The following is a 27,169-nucleotide window of genomic DNA, read 5'->3' as shown; positions in this document are numbered from 1 at the left end:
TCCGCATAATGTAACAAAGTATTTTAATTGTGTTTAAATGAGGTTATTGTTTTTTTAAATAGGCAGTAAACAATTTACATACGGTTGAAGCTATGAATAGTACCAAGATTAAAAAGCAGGTTGCTATGTTTTGTAACTTCAAAACATTAAATTAATTCAAGGAAGACACAAGAGTCTGGGAATACGGGTCTGGCTTCATCTTTACTTTCAGCAAGGTGCACATGTATGTTGTGTGCAATTACTGTAACATTTTTAAATATAACCCAAAATGAATTATTTAAACAAACAAAAATCTTTAATCAGGCAATACATATACAAGATTATTGAAATATTAAATACACAACACAGGTATTTTCTCTTGTTGTCTGATGGATGAACTTCAGTATGTCAGGAAAGTTCCCTAAATCTTGAAAAAAAAAGCACTTTTATTTCTACTGAACATGTCTTCAGGTGCATTATTAAACAAAGACAACATATTGACAAAGCTGCATTCTAGTATGGATTAATGTGGATTAAATATTGAGGTTCTGGAATAGGATAAAAGAATATAGTGAAATTCTAGCCCTAATGTAAGATAAAGAGAAACAGGTTATCATCAAAAACTGAAGGAAGCGTAATTTAAGATGGTTGTTAACAAGTTGTTAACAAAAGTGTGATTAATACCTGGGATATTCTTAATTGAAAATGGCAACTGAAATTTAAGATTCTTTGAAGAGGGAGTTAGATAATGTATTAATAGATTAAATAAAAGGGGCCCAATAATTTCCCTTATTTGAATGTACCTGTGGTAATAGTTACCATTTAAAAATAAAATTCATCAATATTATATGTTTACTCTTTATACTGCTATGCTAGTGGTGAGCAAAAGAGGGCACCAACAAGACAGGAACTCAGTCTTCCGCCAACATCTATTGAATGGGCCAGTTCTTCCAATAAGCAGACAGGGAGTTGCTGCAATAATTGTCTGTTCAGCGGTTACCTCAGGTTATAATGAGGGCAGGTCAGTGCAGCACTTCAGTGATCTTTCTACAGCATCTGGCAAATTAGATCCCTCACCATGCTGCTTATTTATGTGAATTCATTGTTTTACTATGAATAGAAGTATAACAGACATTAAAACAAATGAAGCATTTTAGAAAACCTGTTCAAAAATTATTAACGTTAATCTTTTAAAAAGCAAATTTAGAAGTAACATTTCTAAACAGCTCTGCAAATTAGCTTTTTGAAGCAGCAACAGTACATTACAAACACAAACAATAGACTTAAATTAACTTTCATGTAATTTGTGTAACAAATTAACACAATGACATTAGTGCAAGTTGAGAGAAAAATAAACATATAACTTGAGATAGTGATGGAATTTTCCAGTTAGTTCAAGTACCTGATGGCAGTGGAGGAAAAAGTTGTTGTTGAACCCTGAGGTGTGAGTATTTGGGTTTCTGTATCTTCTGTCTGATAGAGGGCATTAAGAAGAGGGCACGGCCGGGATGGTGAGGTTTCTTGATGATCGCTGTCACCTTCCTAAATATTGGCTCTTGTAAATATCTTCAATGGTGGGAAAAGCTGTTCCCATGATGGAACTGGCTGACTCACCATTCTCTATGGTCTCTTGTGTTCTTGTGCATTGGAGTTTCTGTACCAGATAAAGACACAACCAGTCAGAATGCTTTCCACTGTACATCTGTCGAAGTTTGATAGTGTCTTTGAAGACAGGCCAAATCAACCTAAACTTCTAAGAACGTAGAGACACTGCTCTGCCTTCTTCATGGTTCCGTCTAAATGCTGGGTCCAGGATAGAGATGTTGGCATCCAACATCAGGAAGCTGCTCATCCTTTCCACCTTTCGTCAGAACTGGAAAAAGCGAATATACGTTTGAAGCGTAACTACAGCTCTAAAGGTACTGATAAGTTTAATAAATTATTCTTGATTTTTAATGTATCATCAGATTGTTTCTATATACATTTATAAAATGCAGAATTCAGTATCTTATTCTATTAATTGTACCTGTGCAGTATCTTTGTAGAACTATCCAATGCATTTTGCAAATATTTAACCTTCAAGTTTTTATCAGTTTCTTGAAATATGCCATTGGATTTACAGCGGAGCACATTCGAGGTAACAAAAACTTACCTTGAGCCCCAATCCATTTGCCATGGGAAAATGTTTCTCTAAGAAAGGTATGTCATAGTTACACAACAGTTATAACTGCAGTCTCCCAGCTCCAGGGTCCTGGGTTCGGTGCTGATCCCAGGTGTTGTTTGTGGAGAATTGCAGTTCACTCCATGTGTCTTCCTCCCACATCCCAAACATGCTGGTAGTTAATCTGTCAGTTGCAGCTGGTGTACATATGTAACCAAAGAGTCAAAGGGGGAGTTGATGGGGCATATGAGAGAATATAAGCTGCAGGGTTACAATGAAATGAAAACGAGGAATGAGACTGATGAGATTGCTCTGCTGGCAGCTGGCATGGATATGATGGGCTTTTTTTGCTGAGCTTTAATTGATCTATTAAATAATTATTACTAATAAAGCGATATATTCTGTAATACACTTATGCAATATGTATAAAATTTCATTCAAAAATGTTTTCCATGTTGCAGTGCCATAAAAGAACTTTCCAAACCATGGCCCCTTATTCAACTGTGTAATGCTCATGTTGCACATTCATCACTTTGGTTTGAGTTATCTTGTAACTACATACTTTTCAAGACATATCTAACAAGAAACATCCTGTGTTGTGATAGATAAATTGGTAACACCCTTAACATGACCATCTCTTAACTTCGTCTGCTCTCAGCTGCTTCATTCTTCTCATATAATTGCAATACCTCAATCTTGGTGCCATCTGAGCAAACTCCTTGTGACTGTGACAAGGGCTCAAATTAAGCATAATAAGGTAGATGAAATATACCAAGTATGGTAGAATACCTTAGGATAATGCTTTTGCATTCTGTGCTTCTAAAAACAAAGTCAAACATTTCTGAACTTGTCCTGCAAAAATTTTGCTCTAATAGCCCAGGATTTACCACCCTTGAGTTGTACTATTTAGTTTACACAGGTCGACCTTCACTAATCCGACTACCTGTAATCTGGTTCCTTCGATAATCCGGCACTGATTATGCTTAATGTGATCCTTCTGTAATTCGGCATTTTCACTAATCCGGCACTCCTCAGGTCCCAATGGTGACGGATTAGTGAAGGTTGACCTGTAGTTAATTTTCCTCCTGTTTGCTTTAGCGTTATTCCAGTCCAGTCCACTCAAAACTCTGCAGCCTACATCTCTTATCACTGCAGCCCTTCCATAATGTATTTATTATCTTGCCTACCAATTGCTCTTGTTCTGCACCTCCGCATCTGCATTTTTTTATTTTTGTTCATCTAAATTTTTACTGTAATCAACCATCTTAAGTTTTTATTATAACTGTAACATATTCCTCATTTTCATTTTAATTTGTTTCCATCCTTTTCTACAAAACTCTTTGGAACAATTTCAATACTAAAGGCAATATTTCTATCTTACCTGCAGTAATCATCAATAGTCTTCCTCTTCCTTAACCCAGAAATTTTCCACTTTTGCTGGCAATAACTTACAGAATGATCTAGTGAAATGTCAGAGGAATTGTAGCTTCAGGAATACAACTACATCAGGTATGTTCTCACTGACATACTGTGAAATTTGTTCTTTTGCAGCAGCAGTGCAGACTGTACATTAAAAATTACCATGTTACAATAAGAAATGTAAAATAAATAAATAATCGGTGCCCAAAGAGAGCAAAATAATTAGGTAGTGTTCAGGGGTTCATAGATCATTCAGAAATGTGATGGCAGAGGGGAAGAAGCTGTTCCTCAAGTGTTGAATGTGTGCCTTCGGGCTGCTGTACCTCCTCCCTGATGGTAGTGATCAGAAGAGGGCATATCCTGGGTAGTAGTGGTTCTTAATGATGGCACTTCATTTTGGAGACATTAACTTTTAAAGATGTCCACCACGGTGGGGAAGCTAACGTGATGATGGAGCTGTCTGGGTTTAAAACCCTCTGCAGCTTTTTTCGATCCTATGCATTGGCACCTTCATACCAGTTAAAATGCTCTCCATGGTACCATAAAACCATAATACAAAGGTCATTCAGCCCATTGAATCTGCTCCTCAATTCAATCTTGGCTGATTTATTATCCCTCCCAACTCTCTGGCCTTCTTCCCATAATGTTTGACATCCTTACTAATCAGGAACCCAGGAACCTATCAACCGCAGCTTTAAATATACTCAATAACTTGGCCTCCACAGCCATCCATAGACTCACACCCTCTGGTAAAAGATATTCCTCATCATCTCTGTTCTAAAGGAACGTCCTTGTATTATGAGGCTGTGCTCTCTGGTCCTAAACTCCTCCAGTATTGGAAACATACTCTCTATGTCCACTCTATCTAGGCCTTTCAATATTCAATAGGTTTTAATGAGATTTCCCCCTCATTCTTATAAATTGCAGCAAGTACAAGCCCAAAGACATCAAACACTCCTCATACTCTAACCTTTTCACTCCTGGGATCATTGTCATGAACCTCTTCTGAACCCCATTCAATGTCAGCACATCCTTTATTAGATAAGGGGCCAAAAAGTGCTCACAATACTCCATGCGGTCTGACCAATGCCTCAGCATCACATCCTTGCTTTTATATTCCAGTTTTCTAGAAATGAATGCCAACACTGAAACATAGAAATAGAAACATAGAAAACCTACAGCACAATACAGGCCCTTTGGCCCACAAAGCTGTGCCGAACATGTCCTTAACTTAGAAATTACCTAGGGTTACCCATTGCCCTCTATTTTTCTAAGCTCCATGTACCTATCCAGGAGTCTCTTAAAAGACCCTATCATATCCGCCTCCACCATCATCTCCGGCAGCCCATTCTATGCGCTCACGACTCTCTGCGTAAAAAAACTTACCCCTGACATCTCCTCTGTACCTACTTCCAAGCACCTGAAAACTGTGCCCTCTCATGCTAGCCATTTTCGCCCTGGGAAAAAGCCTCTGACTATCCACACAATCAGTGCCTCTCATCATCTTATACACCTCTGTCAGGTCACCTCTCATCCTCCGTCGCTCCAAGGAAAAAAGGCCGAGTTCACTCAACCTATTCTCATAAGGCATGCTCCCAATCCAGGCAACATCCTTGTAAATCTCCTCTGCATCCTTTCTATGGCTTCCACATCCTTCCCGTAGTGAGGCAACCAGATCTAAGCACAGTACTCCAAGTGGGATCTGACCAGGGTCCTATAGAGCTGCACCATTACCTCTCGGCTACTAAACTCAATCCCACAATTGATGAAGGCCAATGCACTGTATGCTTTCTTAACCATAGAGTCAACGTGCGCAGCAGCTTTGTGCATCCTATGGACTCGGACCCCAAGATCCCTCTGATCCTCCACACTGCCAAGAGTCTTACCAATAATGCTATATTCTGCCACCATATTTGACCTACCAAAATGAACCACCTCACAATATCTGGGTTGAACTCCCATCTGCCACTTCTCAGCCCAGTTTTGCATCCTATCATGACCCACTGTAACTTCTGACAGCCCTCCACACGATTCCACAACAGCTCCAACCTTTGTGTCTTCAGCAAATTTACTAACCTATCCCTGCACTTCCTCATCCAGGTCATTTATAAAAATCACTTCGAGTAGGGGTCTCAGAACAGATCCCTGAGGCACACCACTGGCCACCGACCTCCATGCAGAATATGATCCGTCTACAACCACTCTTTGCCTTCTGTGGGCAAGCCAGTTCTGGATCCACAAAGCAATGTCCCCTACGATGCCTCCTTACTTTCTCAATAAGCCTTGCATGGGGTACCTTAACAAATACCTTATCACTGCATTTGCCTTCCTTACCACCGAATCAACCTGCAAGTTAACTTTTAGGGATCCTGTATTATGACTACCAAGTCCCTTTGCACCTCTGATTTCTGAATTTGCATTCCATTTAGAATAGTCTATGCCTTTATTCCTTCTATCAAAGCGTATGACCATATATTTCCCCTCACTGTATTGTATCTGCCACTTCTTTGCCCATTCTCCCAGTCTGTCCTTCTGCAGACTCCCTGCTTCCTCAACACTACTTGCCCTTCATGTATTGTACTGCCCACAAACATAGCGAGAAAGCCATCAATTCCATCATCCAAATCATTGAATATAAGGCGAAAAGAAACAACCTCAACACCAATCCCTGCAGAATGCGACTAGTCATTGGCAGCCACAGAAAAAGCCCCCTTTATTCTGCTCTTTGCCTCCTGCCAATCAGCAAACCTTCTGTCCATGCTTTCTGTATCCTTCTGTAACACCTTGGGCTCTTGTTTAGCAGCCTCATGTGCAGCACCTTGTCAACGGCCTTTTGAAAATCCAAGTAACAACATCCAATGACTCTCCTTTGTCTATCCTGCCGGTTCCTCAAAGAATTCCAAAAGATTTGTCAGGATTTGACAAATCTGACATCTGTTAGTCTTTGCTAGTTTTTGGTGACATTCCAAATCTTCTCAAACTCATAATGAAATACAACTGAGACAAATGTTTTATCATTAATGTGTTCAAAAGAAAACATTTTAAAAAAATCAATATGGAAAATTAAAAAAAAGTTAAAAACCTGCAAGATGCAGGAAGTCTAAAATAAAACAGAAAATTCTAGAAATACCCTGTAGGCCAGGCTGCATGGGTGGGAAGAGGAATGTTTTTTTTCCAGTGTGAAGCCTCTTCTTCAGACTTCTAAAGAAACTTGTTAAGAGGTGGGGAAGTCGGAGGAGGGAGGGATATTTCTGATAAAACAAAAGCTATGTAACTATATAGATCAAGTCAAGTCGCTTTTTATTGTCATTTCGACTATAAACTGCTGGTACAGTATACAGTAAAAATGAAACAACATTCCTCCAGGACCATGCTGCTACATGAAACAACACAAAACTACACTGGACTAAGTGAGACAACACAAGGGTAGCAGACACCAATAGAATCAACAAACTCATTCATAAGGCCAGTGATGTTGTGGGGATGGAACTGGACTCTCTGACGGTGGTGTCTGAAAAGAGGATGTTGTCCAAGTTGCATGCCATCTTGGACAATGTCTCCCATCCACTACATAATGTACTGGTTGGGCACAGGAATACATTCAGCCAGAGACTCATTCCATCGAGATAAAACACTGAGCGTCATAGGAAGTCATTTCTGCCTGTGGCCATCAAACTGTACAACTCCTCCGTTGGAGGGTCAGAAACCCTGAGCCAATAGGCCGGTCCTGGACTTATTTCCTGGCATAATTTACATATTACTATTTAACTATTTGTGGTTTTATTACTATTTATTATTTATGGTGCAACTGTAATGAAAACTAATTTCCCCCGGGATCAATAAAGTATGACTATGACTAAGGCTACACTAGGCTACATAAGACAACACAAAAAGTACACTAGACTGCAGACCCACACAGGACTACATAAAATGCACAAAACAGTGCAGGGCAGTACAATAAATGATAAACAACACAATAGGCACAGTAGAGGACAAATTACTACATGATAAATGATGTAGATGTCAGTCTAGACTCTGGGTATTAAGGAGTCTGATGGCTTGGGGGAAGAAGCTGTAAACAAGGTTATATACTCAGCGAGTGGATGGGAGCAAGAACATGGACTAAAGAAATATGGGACTTGTGAAAAGCAGAGCAGTAAGGCTACCAGGTAATTCAGTGTAAACATGTTGTCCACTTCCAGGGGTGAGAAGAACAACAAACAAACAGAGCAATATCACAGATGGATGACTGATACAGTGTCAACTTACCTGAAGCTGTATTGTTTAATATTAGCCTTCTGGACTTGCTATTGAACTTACTCATTTTTTTCCTCTGAGATTTAAGTACATTATCAAAAGTCAATAATTCCTTTATAGAACTACCCTTCTCCAAACCAGTCTTCTGTAAGAATGTGGTTCTATCCACCCAGTTTCTTACCCTCTATTGTTTCTGATCTTATGACACCTTTAGACTTGATACATCTAATATCACTTATCCTCAGCTAAGATTAATGGGCCAAGTGCTACCATTGCCCCCTCCCTCTCAGAACTACAGTAGGGTTGTTCTAATCAATTTTGTCAGCCTTAACTTGCAATAGATCTTCATACGTTATTTTCAGTTCTAAATCCACCTTTGTCTTCCTTTTAAGCCTTCCAGAGAAAGTGTTCCTTCTGAGATAAGCTAGGTTGGATATAGAATAAAATCCATCAACCAATGCCCTTCAATGGAAAGAGCATTTATCTTTTCTCATCACCCACAAGGACCCAATTAGGGAAGCGATTTATTTAACTTCTATCAATTTAAAGTATGCTACTTTTTGCATGTGGCTTTATCTTCTCTACAGTTTGTGAAGCATCCAGAGATTTCAGGCCACCTTAAATCTAAGCCACGTTGACCTCTCGTGCTGGCTACTATACACCTATGACACAGCGAAAACTTGAAGGGAGTCGCTCATTTCTCTTTTCAAACGTCAGGAAACCAAATTATAGTAATCGAATTTCAGATCAGAACCACTGTTCCAATTTTTTATACACACAACTATAAATAACCTTCCGGGTATTGCCACTTGCTTCTTCCCGACTATCTTGGTTCCTTTACTAAACAGCTGCGCATGTCTATCCGCCAGATGACCTCTGGGAGTAGTAGTCTTTTACAATAGGCGCGCTGTGCTGGCCCGAGAAGGTCGACTACAATACCCAGAGTAGCTTGCGCAAGGCTTTGGCGGTTGGACTGAAACCAGCGGTTCTGTGCTCGATGCGCCGATGTGAGGGCAGCTGTGACACGGTGGCCAAGTGGCTTCCCGGCGTTTGAACAGCCATGTACCTATTGAGTACGGTGGGGAGGCGGGCAGCAGCCGCCGGCTGTGCGCGGCATGTGGGAGCCGAGGTGCTGCTGAGCTGGCGGCTGAAGCCGGGCAGTAGCGGCTTCCCTGCCAGGCTGACAACGGTGGGCACGGCCTCGGCTTTGCGGGACAGCCTAGTCGCTCCGGTCAGGAATGGTGAGCGGGTCCTGAACATGGGCAGCCTGAACCCGCAGGTCCGCGCAACCGAGTACGCGGTCCGGGGACCCATCGTCATGAAAGCAGGAGAACTCGAGAAGGAGCTGCAACAGGTGAGTGTGACAGCGACTGGCACTGGTACAATTGTGATGAAGTTGTATTTGAAAACAAAGAAACAGCTCGGGGAGCTTGTTCAGCCCATCGTCTCCATACTAACACCTTCAAAGAGGCGTCTCATTAGTCCCCATCCTTTCCTTGTAGCCTTTACAATTGATCTTCACATACCGTGGCCGCATTTCTTTGAAAACCATCCATTTCTTGTTTGATTAAGACAAGTGCCGATCAGTCCCCCTTCCAGTGGTCATCGGCAGAAAAATAACTGAGAGCAGCTCTTTGACAGTATGATTTTTTGTGAGGGTTACGAATGTAGAAAATGATCTGTGATCTTGACAACACTTTACTAATATTGGGGCTAGCTCAGTAGGCGTCGGCTAGGAAGAGGCGTCGGTTCTGTGTAAAGCGTCTGATAAGGTGTCCTTTTTGGTTTTTTTCCCCCCTCTCTTACTGTACCATGTAAATGGCTGTGGTGTGCTCTTCGTCCTGGATGTTGGAGAACTGGAAGACCCAGAGTCTCCAGGGGAACTACATCTGCGTGAAGTGAATCCGGCTGCAGCTCCTTCAAGACCGTGTTAAGGATCTGGAGCAGCAACTAGATGACCTTCGGCTTGTACGGGAGAGTGAGGATATAATTGATCAAAGTTATAGGGAGGTAGTCACCCGGACGTAGCAGGAGGCGAGTAGCTGATTGAGAGTGCAGAGTTTGTATGTTACCGTCAGGATTAAAGGCAAAGTGAATAAGAATAAGGAACCTTGGTTCTCAAGGGATATTGGAACTCTGATAAAGAAGAGAGAGAGATGTATGACTTGTATAGGAAACAGGAAGCAAATAAGGTGCTTGAGGAGTGTGAAAAATGCAAAAAAATACAAGAAAGAAATCAAGAGGTCTAAAAGAAGACATGAGGTTGCTTTGGCAGTCAAAGTGAAGGATAATCCAAAGAGCTTCTACAGATATAGTAAGGGATAAAATTGGTCCTCTTGAAGATAAGAGTGGTCAGCTATGTATGGAACCAAAAGAAATGGGAGAGATCTTAAATGGGTTTTTTGTGTCTGTATTTACTAAGGAAACTGGCATGGAGTCAATGGAAATAAGGCAAACAAGTAGTGAGGTCATGGAACCTATACAGATTGAGGAGGAGGAGGTGCTTGTTATCTTGAGGCAAATCAGAGTAGCTAAATTTCCAGGACATGACAGGGTATTCCCTCGGACCTTGAAAGAGACTAGTGTTGAAATTGCAGGGCCCCTGGCAGATATATTTAAAATGTCGGTATCTACTGGTGAGGTGCTGGAGGATTGGAGAGTGGCTTATGTTGTTCCGTTGTTTAAAAAAGACTCTAAAAGTAATCTGGGAAATTATAGGCTGGTAGGTTTGACGTCGGTAGTAGGTAAATTATTGGAAGGAGTACTGAGAGATAGGATCTACAAGTATTTGGATAGACGGACTTATTAGGGAGAGTCAACATGGCTTTGTGTGTGGTAGGTCATGTTTAACCAATCTATTAGAGTTTTTCGAGGAGGTTACCAGGAAAGTGGATGAAGGGAAGGCAGTGGGTGTTGTCTACATGGACTTCAGTAAGACTTTTGACAAGGTCCCGCATGGGAGGTTGGTTAGGAAGATTCAGTCGCTAGGTATACATGGTGAGGTAGTAAATTGGATTAGACATTGGCTCAATGGAAGAAGCCAGAGATTGGTAGTGGAGGATTGCTTCTCTGAGTGGAGGCCTGTGACTAGTGGTGTGCCACAGGGATCAGGACTGGGTCCATTGTTATTTGTCATTATTATCAATGATCTGGATGATAATGTGGTAAATTGGATCAGCAAATTTGCTGATGATACAAAGATTGGAGGTGTAGTGAACAGTGAGGAAGGATTTTAAAGCTTGCAGAGGGATTTGGACCAGCTGGAAAAATGGGCTGAAAAATGGCAGATGGAGTTTAATACAGACAAGTCTGAGATATTGCAGTTTGGAAGGACAAACCAAGGTAGAACATACAAGGTAAATGTTAGGGCACTGAAGAGTGCAGTAGAACAGAAGGGTCTGGGAATACAAAGATTTGTCTGTTTAATACACAGATGGGGCTGCAGCTATGACTGGACGGCTGTCTGGTTTCACTAATCGAGTCAAAGAGGTTGCTCCTGAATGCCAGTCTACGCACTGTGTCATACACAGGGAAATGCTGGCTAGCCGAAAAATGTCACCTGATCTTAACAGCGTATTGAGTGACGTTGTTGAAGTTATCAATCACATCAAAGCAAAAGCCCTGAACTCACGTCTGTTTGAGCAGCTTTGCAAGGAAATGGATGCAGAGCACAAACGCCTTCTGTTACACACTGAAGTCAGGTGACTATCAAGGGGGAGAGCCCTGGCCAGGGTTTTTGAGTTAAAAGAACAGTTACAGAGATTTCTTTCAGGAAGAAAGACACCACTGGCAGCACACTTCAGTGACGAGGAGTGGATAGCAAAACTCGCTTATCTGTGTGACATCTTCAACCTGCTCAATGAACTCAATTTGTCACTTCAGGGGAGAATGACAACTGTCTTCAAGTTGGCAGATAATGTGTCTGCTTTCAAAGCCAAACTGGAACTGTGGGGATGGCGAGTGGACAGGGGCATATTTGACCGTGCAATTGATTTACTTACAGTGCCTATTAAAAAGTATTCATCCCTTTGGCAGTTTTCATGTTTTATTGTTTCACAGTGGATTTAATTTGGCTTTTTTTTACATCAACCAACAGAAAAAGACTATTTTGTGTCAAAGTGAAAATGGATCTCTACAAAGTGATCTAAAGAATTACAAATATAAAACACAAAATAATTGATTACATAAGTATTCACCCACCCCCTCCCCTCCATTCAAATCAGTACAGGTGTCCCCCACTTTTTGAACGTTCACTTTACGAAACCTCACTGTTACGAAAGACTTACATTAGTTCCCTGTTTTAGCTAACAGAAGGTGTTTTCACTGTTATGGAAAAGGCAGCACACGAAAAACAGCGCGCACCCTGACGCTCTCCCCCGGATTTGGAACGGCATTCTTGCCGGCATTGCTTAAACACGTGTCTGTGAGCAGCCATTTGCAAGATGAGTTCTAAGGTATTGGAAAAGCCTGAAAGAGCTCCTAAGGGTGTTACACTTAGCGTAAAACTAGACATAATTAAGTGTTTCAATCATGGTGAACGAAGTAAGGACAAAGTGAGTTTGGCTTGTGGAAGTTGACGAAGATGATGTTGAAGAGGTTTTGGCATCCCGTGATCAAGAACTGATAGATGAAGAGCTGACACAATTGGAAGAGGAAAGGATAACAATCGAAACCTCAGTGTCCCACCACCCCAAACCCCGGGCCGCGGACAGATACCGATTCATGGAGAACGCAGCAGTAGCCGGGAGGCACACAGCACATATTTAAGAAAAAAGCCAAAATAAATAAGCTAATTAATTAGGTGCCGCCCGACATTTACGTGCCGGGCGGCACCTAATTAATTAGCATGTTTATTTCGGTATCAGTTTGCTGCCCGGAAGGTGGGGGCTACTGCACCACCCAAACTCCGACTCAGCCTAACACACCACCATCAGTGTGCTCGGTGCTGTCCCAATTCCGGTAAGTGATACTACACTGTACATACATTATTTCTACTTTATATAGGCTGTGTATTTTTATGTGTTATTTGGTATGATTTGGCAGCTTCATAGCTTAAGGGTTACTGGAGAGTGCTTGCGTGAGATTTTCTGCCGACGGCGCTTGCATGAGATTTTTGTTACGGAGAACAGTGCAGGCAATCGTTGTGGAGAAGTATTTCTAATTTATATAGGCTGTGTATTTATCATATCATTCCTCCTTTTACTATATTTTACTGTTATTTTAGGTTTTATGTGTTATTTGGCATGATTTGGTAGGTTATTGTTTACTGGGATAATAAAGTAAACAATTGGCGGGAGGAAGAGATAGCAGCGCGCCGTGCGTGCGCAGCCCTCCGGTGAAAATGATATTGTATCCGTTAAATAGGGGCCGTGGACAATTCTGATTTGATGGAGACAGACGCGAAAGCACAGAGGAACATCTGGAGAAATTTCTGAAACGCAAGTTCGCTGCTGTTGTTACTGTGCGATGGAGAATCTTCCAGAGGGAAGGCCTCAAAATCCTCGGCTTTGCTTGCTGTTGGCGACCGAAATTGAGGTTGAATCGTTCGGATAGAGATGGTGCTTGGTGCTTGGTGTCGGAGAGTTGATTGGAGGCCCGAAGTTTTCAGATGACTCAGAGTCGGACTGTGGTCGGGCATGGCAGGGAGAGTTTTTCTTCCTTCTCCCGTCTGCGTGAGATGTGGGACATTAGAGAGACTTTGAACTTTTTACTGTGCTCATGGACTGTTCTTCATCAAGTTATGGTATTGTTGCACTGTTGTAACTAAATGTTATAATTATGTGGTTTTGTTAGTTTTTTCAGTCTTAGTCTGTCCTGTGTTGTGATATCACACTGGAGGAAATATTGTATCATTTCTTAATGCATGCATTACTAAATGACAATAAAAGAGGACTGCGTGTCTTCATAATGTAACCTAATCTAAAGTGTACGTTAGAAATAATTATACGCGTGTCGATTTTTGTCGAAACTCCTACATTGGTGATCCCAACGTTCCGCCGGATGAATCTGGAGTGATTTTGTTTGTTTTATAATCATGACTGCAAACACCATTGCTCTCAAGCTCCCTGAATTCTGGCAGGAACATGCAGCTGTTTGGTTTGCTCAGGCAGAGTCCCAGTTCGCAGTGTGGGGAATCTCGCAAGATGACACAAAATATTACTATGTCATCACAGCACTAGACAGCTCTTCAGCAACCAGGGTAATGAGTGCCCTGCAGCATCTGCTGTAAGTCGGCAGGTTAGAGACTCTTAAGCTACTCCTTCTAGAGACCTTCAAACTTTCCAAGTCTGAACGCATCCATCGGCTCCTCTCACCGCACAGCTTAGGCGGCTCCAAGCCGTTGGAATTGATGGACCACATGTTGTCCCTCCTTGGCAGACATCAGCCACATTTCATCTTCAGAGAACTTTTCTTAGAACAACTACCTGGCGAGGTGCGGTCAGCTCTGCTGGCACCCCCTCAAAGACCTCTGGGCTCTAGCGAGAGAGGCTGACATAGTGTATTCTGATATAATTTATTACTTGGCCAAGGAGTCAGAAGATGGAACAGCTGGTGCCGTTAGCTGCTAGGGGCATTGGCAGGTCAGGCAGTTTGTTGTTTGTTCCAGACTCTGTTTCTGGGCCCTGTTCCTCTGTGACACAGGCGCTCAGGTGAGTGTCCTGCACACGTCTAAATTGGACATATGAATTGGGGAATGTGGACCATCCCTTGAGGCTGATAACGGCAGCGCCATCCAGACTTTTGGTAAGCGTGAGATGGCATTGTGCTTTGGTGGCAGAAGTTGTGTTGGCAGCGGTGCCTACACCCCCGCTGGGGGTCAACTTCCTCTGCGCCAGCAGCCTTCTCATTGATGTCCAGAACCAGCGCCTTGTCAACATGGAGACTTTCTACTCCCTCTCCAGCACACTCAGCGCTACCAGCACTTCGAAGTTGTCCGCGCCCTGTCTGCCTCCGACCTCCTCCACCTCCTTGGTGAGTTCCTGGACCTGATCGAGCCCACCTTCTCCTCCTCCACCGCTAAACATGAGGTGGAGAACCACATCCTCACCACCAGCCTGCCCATTCATGCCCATGCCAGCTGCTTCAACCTGGCGAAGCTAGCTGTCACCAAGACTGAGTTTAATGCCATGGAGTGCCTGGGCATTGTCAGGCAGTCCAGCAGTCCATGGGCTTCCCCTCTCCAAATCGTGTGAAAACCAGGGGTGGGCGTCCATGTGGTGATTACCATCGCCTCGATGATGCCACGACCACTGACCAATACCCAAACCCACACCCCCATGTACTCTCTGCCTGCCTGGCAGGGGAAATTACTTTCTCAAAGGTAGACCTCGTTCACGATTTTCACCAGGTCCCTATCCACCTGAGTGATATTCTGCTGTTATTACACCATTTGGTTTGTTTGAGTTCCTTCGAATGCCATTCGGGCTGAAGAATGCAGCCAAACCTTTCAGCGCTTCATGGATAGTGTTCTCAGGGATTTGCCATTCCTGTTTGTTTACCTAGATGATGTTTTGGTAGCCAGCTCTTCTAGAGATGAACAGCTTTTACACGAGATCCCTTTCAAATGCCTTCGTGAGTACGGCCTAGTCAACCCAGCGAAGTACCAGTTTGGACTGACTGTGGTCGATTTCCTCGGACACCGCGTCAATGCAGCAGGGGCAGTTCCTCTGCCGGCTAAAGTTGAGGCCGTTGAGTGCTTCCCTTGGCCAGTCACTGTTAAGGCCCTGCAGGAATTTTTGAGCGTGGTGAACTTTTATCATCATTTTGTCCCTAAAGCAGCTTAGCTCATGCCTCCCCTCTACGAGGCCCTTAAAGGACAAAGCAGCAGACATTGTCAGATGCAACTCTGCTGGCGCAACATCCCCCCATCCCAGACTCACTGCTCGCTCTCACCATGGACACGTTGGATTGTATGGTGCATGAGCAGTTGGTTAATGGCATTTGGCAGCCTCTTGCCTATTTTAGCCATCAGCTTCGCACCTGTGAGCGCAAGTACGGCTTTTAATGCATGCATTACTAAATGACAATAAAAGAGGACTGTGTGTCCTCATAATCTAATCTAATCCCCAACAGTATTCTTCTCCAATCCACCCGAGCAAGCTCCTGTCTCATGCCTCTGTAGTTCCCCTTATTCCGTTGTGATACTGATACATGTGACTTGTGCTTCTCCCTCTCAAATTGCAGGATGAATTCAGTCATTTTATGATCACTGCCTCCTAAGGGTTCCTTTATGTTAAGCTTCCTAATGAGATCTGGATTATTACACAAAACCTAATCTAAGATGGGCTTTCCCCAAGTAGCCTCAAGCACAAGGTGCTCTAAAAAGCCATCTCATAGGCATTCAATAAATTCCCTCTCTTGCGATCCAACACCAACCTGATTTTCCCAATCCCCTTGCATATTGAAGTCCCCCATTACAATTGTGACATTACCTTTATTTACATGCCTTTTCCAGCTCCCTTTGCAATCTCAGCCCCACATCTTGGAGGCCTATATATGATTCCCATAATGGTTCTTTTACCCTTGCAGTTTCTTAACACCACCCACAAAGATTTGACATTCTCTGACCTATGTTACCTCTTTTTGAAGATGTACTTCCATCTCTTACCAACAGAGCCACACCACCGCTTATGCCTTCCTGCTTGTCCTTCCGATACGAATTATATGCTTTAATGTTAAACTCCCAACTATGACCTTCTTTCAGTCCACAATGTCATACTGAAGAACATTTAATTTCACAAATTCATCCAGCTTATTCTGAATACATCACCTTCTGTCCTGCATTCTTTGCCCTTTTGAATTTTGCCTCTCTGGTACAACTTAACTCTTTGCTCTGTCTGCATTTGTACCCAATCATTGGCTTGTCCTTCCTTACAATTATTTTACACCCATCATCTACTTGTAAACCTGCTAGCTCACCCTCAGCTATATCATCCTGGTTCCCATCCCCAAAAATTCTCATCTGAAAAGCAGATGTGCCCCAGAATTCTCATCTATAAAACAAAGATTCCAATCTTTAAAATTTTAGTCAACTCCACATCCACAGTATTTAAGAAGTGAGAGTGTACCAGAATTTGACTAATATCTTGTAAACAATATTTCCTGGTTTCATCCCTGAATGACATACAGTAGCTTTAATTTTTAGATTGTTTAATCTAGTTTCAGTTGCTGTTGTCAGAGAAATGCTTCTCCATATCTGTCCTCTAAATCCCTGAATCTTTTTTAATGGCTCAATGAAATCAACCTTCGATGGTCTAAAGTAAGGAATTACAAGATAGTAATTTAACATTTTAAACTAATTACCTGCTGAAATATTAGAGGAGAAAGGTGTAAATAAAATGGCATTATCAAAACTACTATGTGTAACTAGAAGAGTAATGCACTGGATTTGGAGGTTAAAGCCTAGAAGCTTGACACGTTGGATGAAGTAAAGGCTTCAACTTTGAAACTCGAAACATAGATTGTGAGTTTTTTTTTACCTGATTTATGAGAGCGAGCACAAAAAAAACTACTGATTTAATTTTAATTCCATCTTAAGTGAAATATATGGCTTGGAAAACAGTTTACTGAGGATGAGGCTGTAATCTTTGTATTACCGCAGATTTAGTGGCATCTGTGGAAGGAGAACAGAAATAACATCTTCGGTCAGTGACCTTTCTACAGAACTACTCTAATGTTGCCTGAGTGTCTGCGGCATTTTCTGTTTTAATTTCACACTTGAAGTATCTGCAAGGTTTTTTGCTCTTATGTTTGTCTGTGTCACACAGAGGAGCAAGTCACCTCATTATATAATGTTTTAACTTGTTAACAGAAATGTTCTTCAACCAGAAGCAGTCTTGAATCATTCATGTTGCCAAAAACTGACTCATTTGCCAATCTTGTGAGAATAAGCTTTTCATTCCATAATGCTCAGGAATATAATTCAATTGTTCTTCAGTGAATTAACACCATCAGAATTAAGAACCATTAACTCTGATTTTAAAATACACTTCCAGGTTTAATGTTTTTCCCTTTTAATCTCCTTTCTGTAATTTGGTCTCAAGGTAAACAAGGCTTCTCTACCTTACAAGAATTTGTTTTTGAAATTATTGAGGCAATCCTATTATGTATATCATGTTTCAAATGTGTGTTTCAGAAAGATTTGTGTAGCTTCAGGTACTGTTGGTTTGTTTTTAATAACTTGAATAAAGCCAAGATTAATGAGTGGTGTTTTCATTCCATTTCCAATCAGTGGACACTTATTGTATTAGACTATCTGACTTTAGTGAGCACATTAAAGAGGCTTTGTAACTTCATTTTAATATGCATTTCTGACATTGTATCACATTAAATCTAAATGAAAATCAAAATTAATGCAGATGGTATGAATCCGAAACAAAATGGTAGAACCAAACCCCTATATTTATTTCTCTACCACCTCACGCCCCCCCCACACACACACACTACCTGTCATCAAACTTTGTTGTTAGTCATGCAGTTATCTACTGCTGCTGTCATTCTCAGTTTTCCAAATATGTAATCTCACCACTTTAAGGCTATGTCTACACTACGCCGGATAATTTTGAAAACGCCGGTTTCGAGTAAAAACGATGGGTGTCCACACTAAGCATTTTTCAAAATTTCTCTGTCCACATTAGATGGATATTTGGGCGAATCTCCTCCTACTGGGCATGTGCAGGACACACAGAAAACAAGCAAAGAGGAAACGATATACTTGGTGCGCGTTTGTCCAGTTACAAAGTAGAAAAACTTAAAAGGAATTGCTCTTGGCTCTCGCGCAGGAGGACTTAAAACTTAAAAAAAACAAATACTGGAGCATATGGAGGCAACCGACAGGGAGTTCACGGACAGTATGACCCGGCTGACGACGAACATTGAAAAACTGACTAACTCTGTTGCATTAATAAAGCATCTTGTTAAATGTATAAAACATGTCTGCATCGGTGTTATCTTGTGTTTCCATACAATGTTACATTAGGTGTTACATATCTATTGTCAGAGAAGTACTTGCATAAATAGGTAAACCACCTTCATACAAGCAAGGACAGAAAACAGGGCAAAGTGGGTATACTTATTTGTTCAGTAAGCTATGGGTCAAAGTATTTGGTGAGTACATTGCTAACTCTTCTGGCTTCAGTCTCGTTGCCGTCTGTTCTGAAATTGTTAGGTTCTGCGAAGCGCAGAATCGAATACCGCTGTGATGATTGTACGCTCTAGTGTCAATTCTTTGGTGACAATAAAGTAGTAATAATAATAAGAACAAAACAATGAAATGCCGCACTGTCATCATCTGTTCCTGCACGTCATGACAGTGGTTTTAAAAAGTTCCGGTTACCCCGTACACACTGCAATGGATATTAGGCGTGTCCAGATTTATTCACTCTGGAGACCGTTTCTGAAAATCGCCATTTTCGGGGGCTGAAAATGCCATTTCAGTGTGGACGGAAGGTCAAAACGAAGAGAAAAAGCTTTGTTTTCAAAATTATCCGGCGTAGTGTGGACGCAGCCTAAGTTGATGCTTAATTGCCTTTCACCCTTGCTCTGTCACTTTTTCAATGGTCCTTCTCTGTTTACCTCCCTTACCCCACTCCATGCCTCACCTTGTCTCTCCTTCCACTCTGGGCACATATTATGGTTCCATTTATACCTGCAGAATTCCTTTTTATAAGCAGGAATTTTAAAGCACTTTGAAATCATTGTCAGGCTTAATTTGATTTAGTTAGAAGCCACAATATACTTGCATCCATCTGATTCAGAAGGAAAAGTACCATTAATTTCTTTATTTTTCTTCCTTCTTTCTCCTTCTTCCTTATGCCAAGCCATAAACAACTGTGGGAATAAGTAGTTTCTGTTACTCTGCAGCCTACAGCTTCTCTTCAGCTCCCTCCCATTCTCCAGTTTGAAGTAAATTTATTATCAAAGGACATACAGTTACCATATGCAGCGGGGAGATTAATTTTCTTGCAGGCTTGCTCAGTAAATCCAAGAAACCTAATAGAATCAATGAAAGACTGCACCCAATGAGTGGACCAACACCTAATGTGCAAAAGACAATGAATATGCAAATAAGTAAATAAACAATGAATATCGAGAACATGAGATGAGGAGCCCTTGAAAGTGAGTCCATAGATTGTGGGAACAGTTCAGAGATAGGGGCAAGTAAAGTTATTCCCACTTGTTCAAGACACTGATAGTTGAGGAAACAAAGAATTCAGAGTAGAATGGGAAAGGAATGTCATAGATCCACCAGTACCTCAGCCCTTGTGTTCATTTGTGTTATACCCTTTCAAAGAACCGATGTTGCTCATCAACCACTGTGATTGCAAAATCTTCATTGCCCAAGTTCTTTATGTCATTGACCATAATGTGAGTATTGTGTGGCTTAACTGTTTGGTGCTCTGGTCCAAACTAACTCTTCCATTTTCTCTCATTTTTGTAAACTCAAATGTGTTTTGTGCTGTCGTAAGTAGTACTGGCAGTCTGAACCTCTTCTAACCATCTATATCGATAGTGTGTCTCATCATCATGGGCAAATATTCCTTCACTACAAAAGTATTCTAGGCTATCACTCTCAATTGCCTAGTCTCTTCTCTAATATTTCCCCATTCTTATGCCTTCAAACTAGTATGCTGAGATTGTGATATGTTGCAATTTTTAATATTAATGATTTATTACATTTCTCTTACTTTTGGGCCCGCCTTAATGATATTCCTCGGCTCTTCATCCATTTAATTACTTCTGCTTATCCAACCTTCCTTTCCTATCCTATATTCTTTAAGTAACTTGATGGAATAATTTACTAAACTAGTATAAATTCTATACTTAAGTACCTAAGTACTTAAATAATTCCAGAAACTTTCATAGTCATACTTTATTGATCCCAGGGGGAAATTGGTTTTCATTACAGTTGCACCATAAATAATAAATAGTATTAAAACCATAAATAGTTAAATAGTAATATGTAAATTATGCCAGGAAATAAGTCCAGGACCAGCCTATTGGCTCAGGGTGTCTGACCCTCCAAGGGAGGAGTTGTAAAGTTTGATGGCCACAGGCAGGAATGACTTCCTATGACGCTCTGTGTTGCATCTCGGTGGAATGAGTCTCTGGCTGAATGTACTCCTGTGCCCACCCAGTACATTATGCAGTGGATGGGAGACATTGTCCAAGATGGCATGCAACTTGGACAGCATCCTCTTTTCAGACACCACCGTCAGAGTCCAGTTCATCCCCACAACCTCACTGGTCTTACAAATTAATTTGTTGATTCTGTTGGTGTTTGCTACCCTCAGCCTGCTGCCCCAGCACACAGCAGCAAACATGATAACACTGGCCACCACAGACTCGTAGAACATCCTCAGCATCGTCTGGCAGATGTTAAAGGACTTCAGTCTCCTCAGGAAATAGAGACAGCTCTGACCCTTCTTGTAGGCAGCCTCAGTGTTCTTTGACCAGTCCAGTTTATTGTCAATTCGTATCCCCAGGTATTTATAATCCTCCACCATGTCCACACTGACCCCCTGGATGGAAACAGGGGTCACCGGTACCTTAGCTCTCCTCAGCTCTACCACCAGCTCCTTAGTCTTTTTCACATTAAGCTGCAGATAATTCTGCTCACACCATGTGACAAAGTTTCCTACCGTAGCCCTATACTCAGCCTCATCTCCCTTGCTGATGCATCCAACTATTTCATCTAGTTTCTTCCCGTGAAGCACACTAGAATAAATGATAATGCTCTTGTTTTTTTTCTGCTGAACATCTGCATTTTTAGCACAGTTAAATGTGCCATCATTTTTTTTTAGAAACACTCTGAGCTAGTTCATTTTTGAATTCAACCAAGCGATATGTTTCTCCTCACTGTTCCTCCTAACTGCAGTCATTTCCTAGGTATTGCATGATTTCAACCTTTTAACTATCAATCTGTGCCTTGCTTGAGTGATATATAGTTGCCTGTCACGCAATCAGCTTCTTTGTCACATAACACAATCTCCGTAACTTAACCTCTTGCAAATTATACATGCTGCATTGCTCAATCCGTAAATTCCTGTATAGTTCCCTTGCCTTAAGGTGTTTTTTGGCAAAACTTTTAACTTCTCTAGTTTTAATATGTGGAGTTTTTTAAGTTAATTATCTTCTTCCTTGTTCCTTTGTTTTTTTTGTGTGTGTGAATGCTTGTTATCTGTAAATTCAGCCACCTGTTCTAAACTCTCTGCTGCCTAGTCTATTGTAATCTCTGTTAAAGCTTTTGGAGAGTGCTTTAACAATATAAGGCATAGTGAAACAAAATTTGAACACAAATATCACACAAAATGCTGTACAAACTCAGCAGGCCAGGCAGCATCTATGGGGAAAAATGTATACTGTAGTTGATGTTTCGGGCCAAAACCCTTCATCAGGACAGGAGAAAAAAAGATGAGTCAGAGTTAGAGGCTGGGGGGAAGGGAGGAAGAAACATGAGGTGAAAGGTGAAACCAGGAGGGAGGAGGGTGAAGTAAAGATCTGGGAAGTTCATTGGTGAAAGAGATACAGGGCGAGATTTTAAAAGCACAATGAGTGTAAGGGCACTTTACTTGAATGCCCTTGGTTTTCGAAACAAGGTCAGTGAACTTGTGGCTCAAATCAGTACAAAGAGGCATAATTTAATGGCCATTACAGAGACGTGGCTACAGGGTGGAGATGATGGGATTTAAATATCCAAGGATATCAGGTAATACAGAAGGATAGGCAGGGAGGTGGAGTAGCGCTCTTAATTAAAGATGAGATCAGGGCAGTGATGCAAGACGATATAAGATCTAAGGAGCAGAATGTTGAATCCATCTGGGTAGTGATTAGAAATAGTAAAGGGAAGAAAAATCACTGCTGGGAGTTGTCTATCGCCCACTGAATAATAACATTACAGTGGCACAGGCAATAAACAGAGGAATATCTGAGGCATGTAAGAATGGAACAGCAGTTGTCGTGGAGGACTTTAATTTCCACATAGATTGGGTGAATCAAACTGGTCAAGGCAGTCTTGAGGAGCGCTTCATCGAATGCATCTGTGATGGCTTTCTTGAACAACATGCTACTGAATCTACAAGGGAACGTGCTATCTCAGATATGGTCCTGTGCAATGAGACAGGTAAAATTAGTGATCTTGTAGTTAGAGAGCCTCTTGGAAAGAGTGATTACAGCATGATTGAGTTTCTCATATAAATGGAGAGAGTGCAATCATTCGATCTAAAACCAGTGTATTATGCCGAAACAAGGGAGACTACAATGCGCTGAGGGAGGAGTTGGATAGGGTAGACTGGGAACACAGACTATATGGTGAGAAACAGTGGAAGACTTTCAAACAGATTTTTCATGGTGCTCAACAATAGTATATTCCAGTTAAAAGCAAGGCCAATAAGTATGGGGAGAACAAGCCTAGGAAATAAAAGAAGGCATCAGACTAAAAGCTTGTTCATACAAAATCGCCAAGAGTAGTGGGAAACTGGAAGATTGGGAAAACTTTAAAAAGCAACAAAGTACCATTAAGTGAATATTAGCTAGATTATGAAAATAAACTAGCACAAAATATAAAAATGGATAGTGAAAGTTTTTATAATTATATAAAGCAGAAAAGGGTAGCTAAAATGCATGTAGGTCCCTTGGAGGACGTGAAGGGGGAATTGATATTGGGTAATGAAGAAGTGGCCGAGGCTTTGAATGACTAGTTTGTGTCGGTCTTCACATTTAACATGCCAAAGAGAGATGTTATGGATGCAGTGGGAGGTGAGGACCTTGATATAATAGCTATCACTAAAAATAGAAAAATAGAGGGCTATGGGTAACCCTAGGTAATTTCTAAAGTAAGTACATGTTCGGCACAGCATTGAGGGCCGAAGGACCTGTATTGTGCTGTAGTTTTTATATGTTTCTAAAGAAGTAGTGCTGAGCAAACGTGTGGGCCTAAAAATAGACAAGTCCCCTGGTTCTGATGGAATGCATCCCAGGGTACTGAAAGAAATGGCAGAAGTTATAGTAGAGGCTTTGGTGATGATTTACCAAAATTCTCTGGACTCTGGGCAGGTCCTGGCCGATTGGAAGACGGCGAATATCCCACCACTGTTCAAAAACAGTTGTAGGTAAAAGGCTGGTAACTATAGGCTAGTTAGTTTAACATCTGTAGTTGCGAAAATGCTTGAAGGTATCAGTAAAGAAGAAATAGTGAGGCATCTGGAAAGAAATGTATCCATCAGACAGATGCAGCATGGATTCTGCAAAGGCAGGTCCTATTTGACAAACTTATTGGAGTTCTTTGAGGATATAACAAGCACAGTGGATAGTGAGGAACAGGTGGACGTTATTTACTTGGATTTCCAGAAGGCGTTCGATAAGGTGCCACGTGAAAGACTTATCCATAAGATAAGGATGCATAGATTTGGGGATGATGTATTAGTATGCATAGAGGATTGGTTAACCAATGGAAAGCAGAGATTTGGGATACATGGGTGCTATTCTGGTTGGCAATCGGTGGTGAGTGATGTGCCACAGGGGTTGGTGCTGGGCCCGCAACAGTTCACGATATACATTAACATTCTGGAAGAGGGGGCCGAGTGTATATCTAAGTTTGTTGATGGTACTAAATTGAGTGGAAAAGCAAATTGTGCAGATAGGGAGAGTCTGTAGAGAGAAATAGATAGGTTAAGTGAGTGGGCAAGGGTCTGACAGATGGAGTACAATGATGGTAAATACTAGGTCATCCACTTTGAAAGGAAAAACGGAAGAGCAGATTATTATTTAAATGGTTAAAATCTGCAGCATGCTGCTGTGCAGAGGGACTTGGGAGTGCTTGTACATGAATCACAAAAGGTTAGTTTGCAGGTGCAGCAGGCTATCAAGAAGGCAAATCGAATGTTGGGCTTCATTGCTAGAGGGATTGAATTTAACAGCAGGGAGGTTATGCTGCAACTGTATAGTGTACTGGTGAGGCCTCATCTGGAGTACTGTGTGTAGTTCTGGTCTCCTTGCTTGAGGAAGAATATAGAAACATAGAAAATAGGTGCAGGAGTAGGCCATTCGGCCCTTTGAGCCTGCACCACCATTTATTATGATCATGGCTGATCATCCAACTCAGAACCCTGCACCAGCCTTCCCTCCATACCCCCTGATCCCCGTAGCCATATCTAACTCCCTCTTAAATATAGCCAATGAACTGGCCTCAACTGTTTCCTGTGGCAGAGAATTCCACAGATTCACCACTCTCTGTGTGAAGAAGTTTTTAATAATCTCGGTCCCAAAAGGCCTCCCCTTTATCCTCAGACTGTGACCCCTCGTTCTGGACTTCCCCAACATCGGGAACAATCTTCCTGCATTTAGCCTGTCCAATCCCTTTAGGATTTTATACGTTTCAATCAGATCCCCCCCTCAATCTTCTAAATTCCAACGAGTACAAGCCTAGTTCATCCAGTCTTTCTTCATATGAAAGTCCTGCCATCCCAGGAATCAATCTGGTGAACCACCTTTGTACTCCCTCTATAGCAAGGTTGTCTTTCCTCAGATTAGGGGACCAAAACTGCACACAATACTCCAGGTGTCATCTCGCCAAGGCCTTGTACAACTGCAGTAGTACCTCCCCACTCCTGTACTCGAATCCTCTCGCTATAAATGCCAGCATACCATTTGCCTTTTTCACCGCCTGCTGTACCTGCATGCCCACTTTCAATGACTGGTGTATAATGACACCCAGGTCTCGTTGCACCTCCCCTTTTCCTAATCGGCCACCATTCAGATAATCTGTTTTCCTATTTTTGCCACCAAAGTGGATAACTTCACATTTATCCACATTAAATTGCATCTGCCATGAATTTGCCCACTCACCCAACCTATCCAAGTCACCCTGCATCCCCTTAGCATCCTCCTCACAGCTAACACTGCCGCCCAGCTTCGTGTCATCCGCAAACTTGGAGATGCTGCATTTAATTCCCTCATTAAAGTCATTAATATATATTGTAAACAACTGGGGTCCCAGCACTGAGCCTTGCGGTACCCCACTAGTCACTGCCTGCCATTCTGAAAAGGTCCCGTTTATTCCCACTCTTTGCTTCCTGTCTGCCAACCAATTCTCTATCCACATCAATACCTTATCCCCAATACCGTGTGCTTTAAGTTTGCACATTAATCTCCTGTGTGGGACCTTGTCAAAAGCCTTTTGAAAATCCAAATATACCACATCTACTGGTTCTCCCCTATCCACTCTACTAGTTACATCCTCAAAAAATTCTATGAGATTCGTCAGACATGATTTTCCTTTCACAAATCCATGCTGACTTTGTCCAATGATTTCACCGCTTTCCAAATGTGCTGTTATACTGGCTTTGGAGGCAGTGCAGAGGTTTACCAGGTTGATTCCAGAGATGAGGGGGTTAGACTATGAGAAGAGATTAAGTTGCCTGGGACTGTGCTCACTAGGATTCAGAAGAATGAGAGGAGATCTTATAGAAACATATAAAATTATGAAAGGGATAGATAAGATAGAGGCAAGACAGTTGTTTCCACTGGTAGCTGAGATTAGAACTAGGGGACATAGACTCAAGGTTCAGGGGAGTAGATTTAGGATGGAGATGAGAAGGAGCTGCTTTTCCCAGTGAGTGGTGAATCTGTGGAATTCTCTGCCCAATGAAACAGTGGGGGCTATCTCAGTAAATTTATTTCAGATCAGGTTGGATAGATTTTTGCATAGTCGGGGAATTAAAGGCTTATGTGGAAAAGGCAGGTAGGTGGAGATGAGTCCATGGCCAGATCAGCCATGATCTTATTGAATGGTGGAGCAGGCTCGACGGGCCAGATGGCCTACTCTGGCTCCTATTTCTTGTAATCAGGTTCCCCCAAGTTCAGCCCTGCCCTCCCCCACCTTCCCGGTTTCACCTTGTGTTTCTCCTTCCCCTCCCCCACCTTCTAATTCTGACTCCTCATTTTTTTTCTCCAGTCCTAGTGAAGGGTTTTGGCCCACAACATTGACTGTACTCTTTTCCATAGATGTTGCCCAGCCTGCTGAGTTCCTCCAACATTTTGTGTGTGTGTTGCTCGGATTTCCAGCATCTGCAGATTTTCTCTTATTTGTGATTGAAAACAAATATCTCATTTTTCTAGAAGACTTATTAAAATTAACCACTGAGAGTCCAGTTACATTTTAGAATTCACATAGTATTTCAATAATTGTTATCTTGTGCAAAGTCATTTACTGCTGTTTTTGTTTTTTAGTTCTTTGCCACAGGTCAAATCTTAAGAAGTTGCTTAAAGTATGTTTTTTGTATAAGAGAATTTCATTTGTGCCAAACAAAGGTGTGTCAAATGAGGAAAATAAGGAAAATCAATTCCTTGTTAGGA

The 27,169-nt window shown here is 41.7% G+C and overlaps 1 protein-coding gene and 1 long non-coding RNA gene across 5 annotated transcripts in view; one reads left to right on the top strand and one right to left on the bottom strand.

Annotated features, from left to right (window-relative positions):
- gpt2 (glutamic pyruvate transaminase (alanine aminotransferase) 2) overlaps positions 1-27,169 on the top strand; it is a 71,954-nt gene that overhangs the window by 16,776 nt on the left and 28,009 nt on the right. The window contains exon 1 of one of the 3 annotated variants that reach the window (XM_072279641.1): positions 8,754-9,170. The exons of the other annotated variants lie outside the window; for them this stretch is intronic. Coding sequence (XP_072135742.1) covers positions 8,877-9,170 — 294 coding nt within the window. The 5' untranslated portion in view covers positions 8,754-8,876. Of the gene's footprint in view, positions 1-8,753; positions 9,171-27,169 lie in introns of those variants that run through there. 3 annotated transcript variants of the gene reach the window in all.
- Positions 10-9,522, bottom strand: LOC140210570 (uncharacterized). Of its 2 annotated transcripts, none has more exons than XR_011889257.1 (3): positions 9,343-9,522; positions 1,382-1,852; positions 10-406 (listed from the first exon to the last, which is right to left on the bottom strand). It is a non-coding gene; the product is annotated as an uncharacterized lncRNA (long non-coding RNA). The 2 variants fall into 2 exon arrangements; XR_011889258.1 differs by lacking the exon at positions 9,343-9,522 and adding an exon at positions 7,829-9,312.

The sequence above is a fragment of the Mobula birostris genome, chromosome 15 (genome assembly GCF_030028105.1).
Source record: "Mobula birostris isolate sMobBir1 chromosome 15, sMobBir1.hap1, whole genome shotgun sequence".
NCBI lineage: Eukaryota > Metazoa > Chordata > Chondrichthyes > Myliobatiformes > Myliobatidae > Mobula > Mobula birostris.
This window is presented reverse-complemented; position numbering and strand designations above follow the sequence as displayed.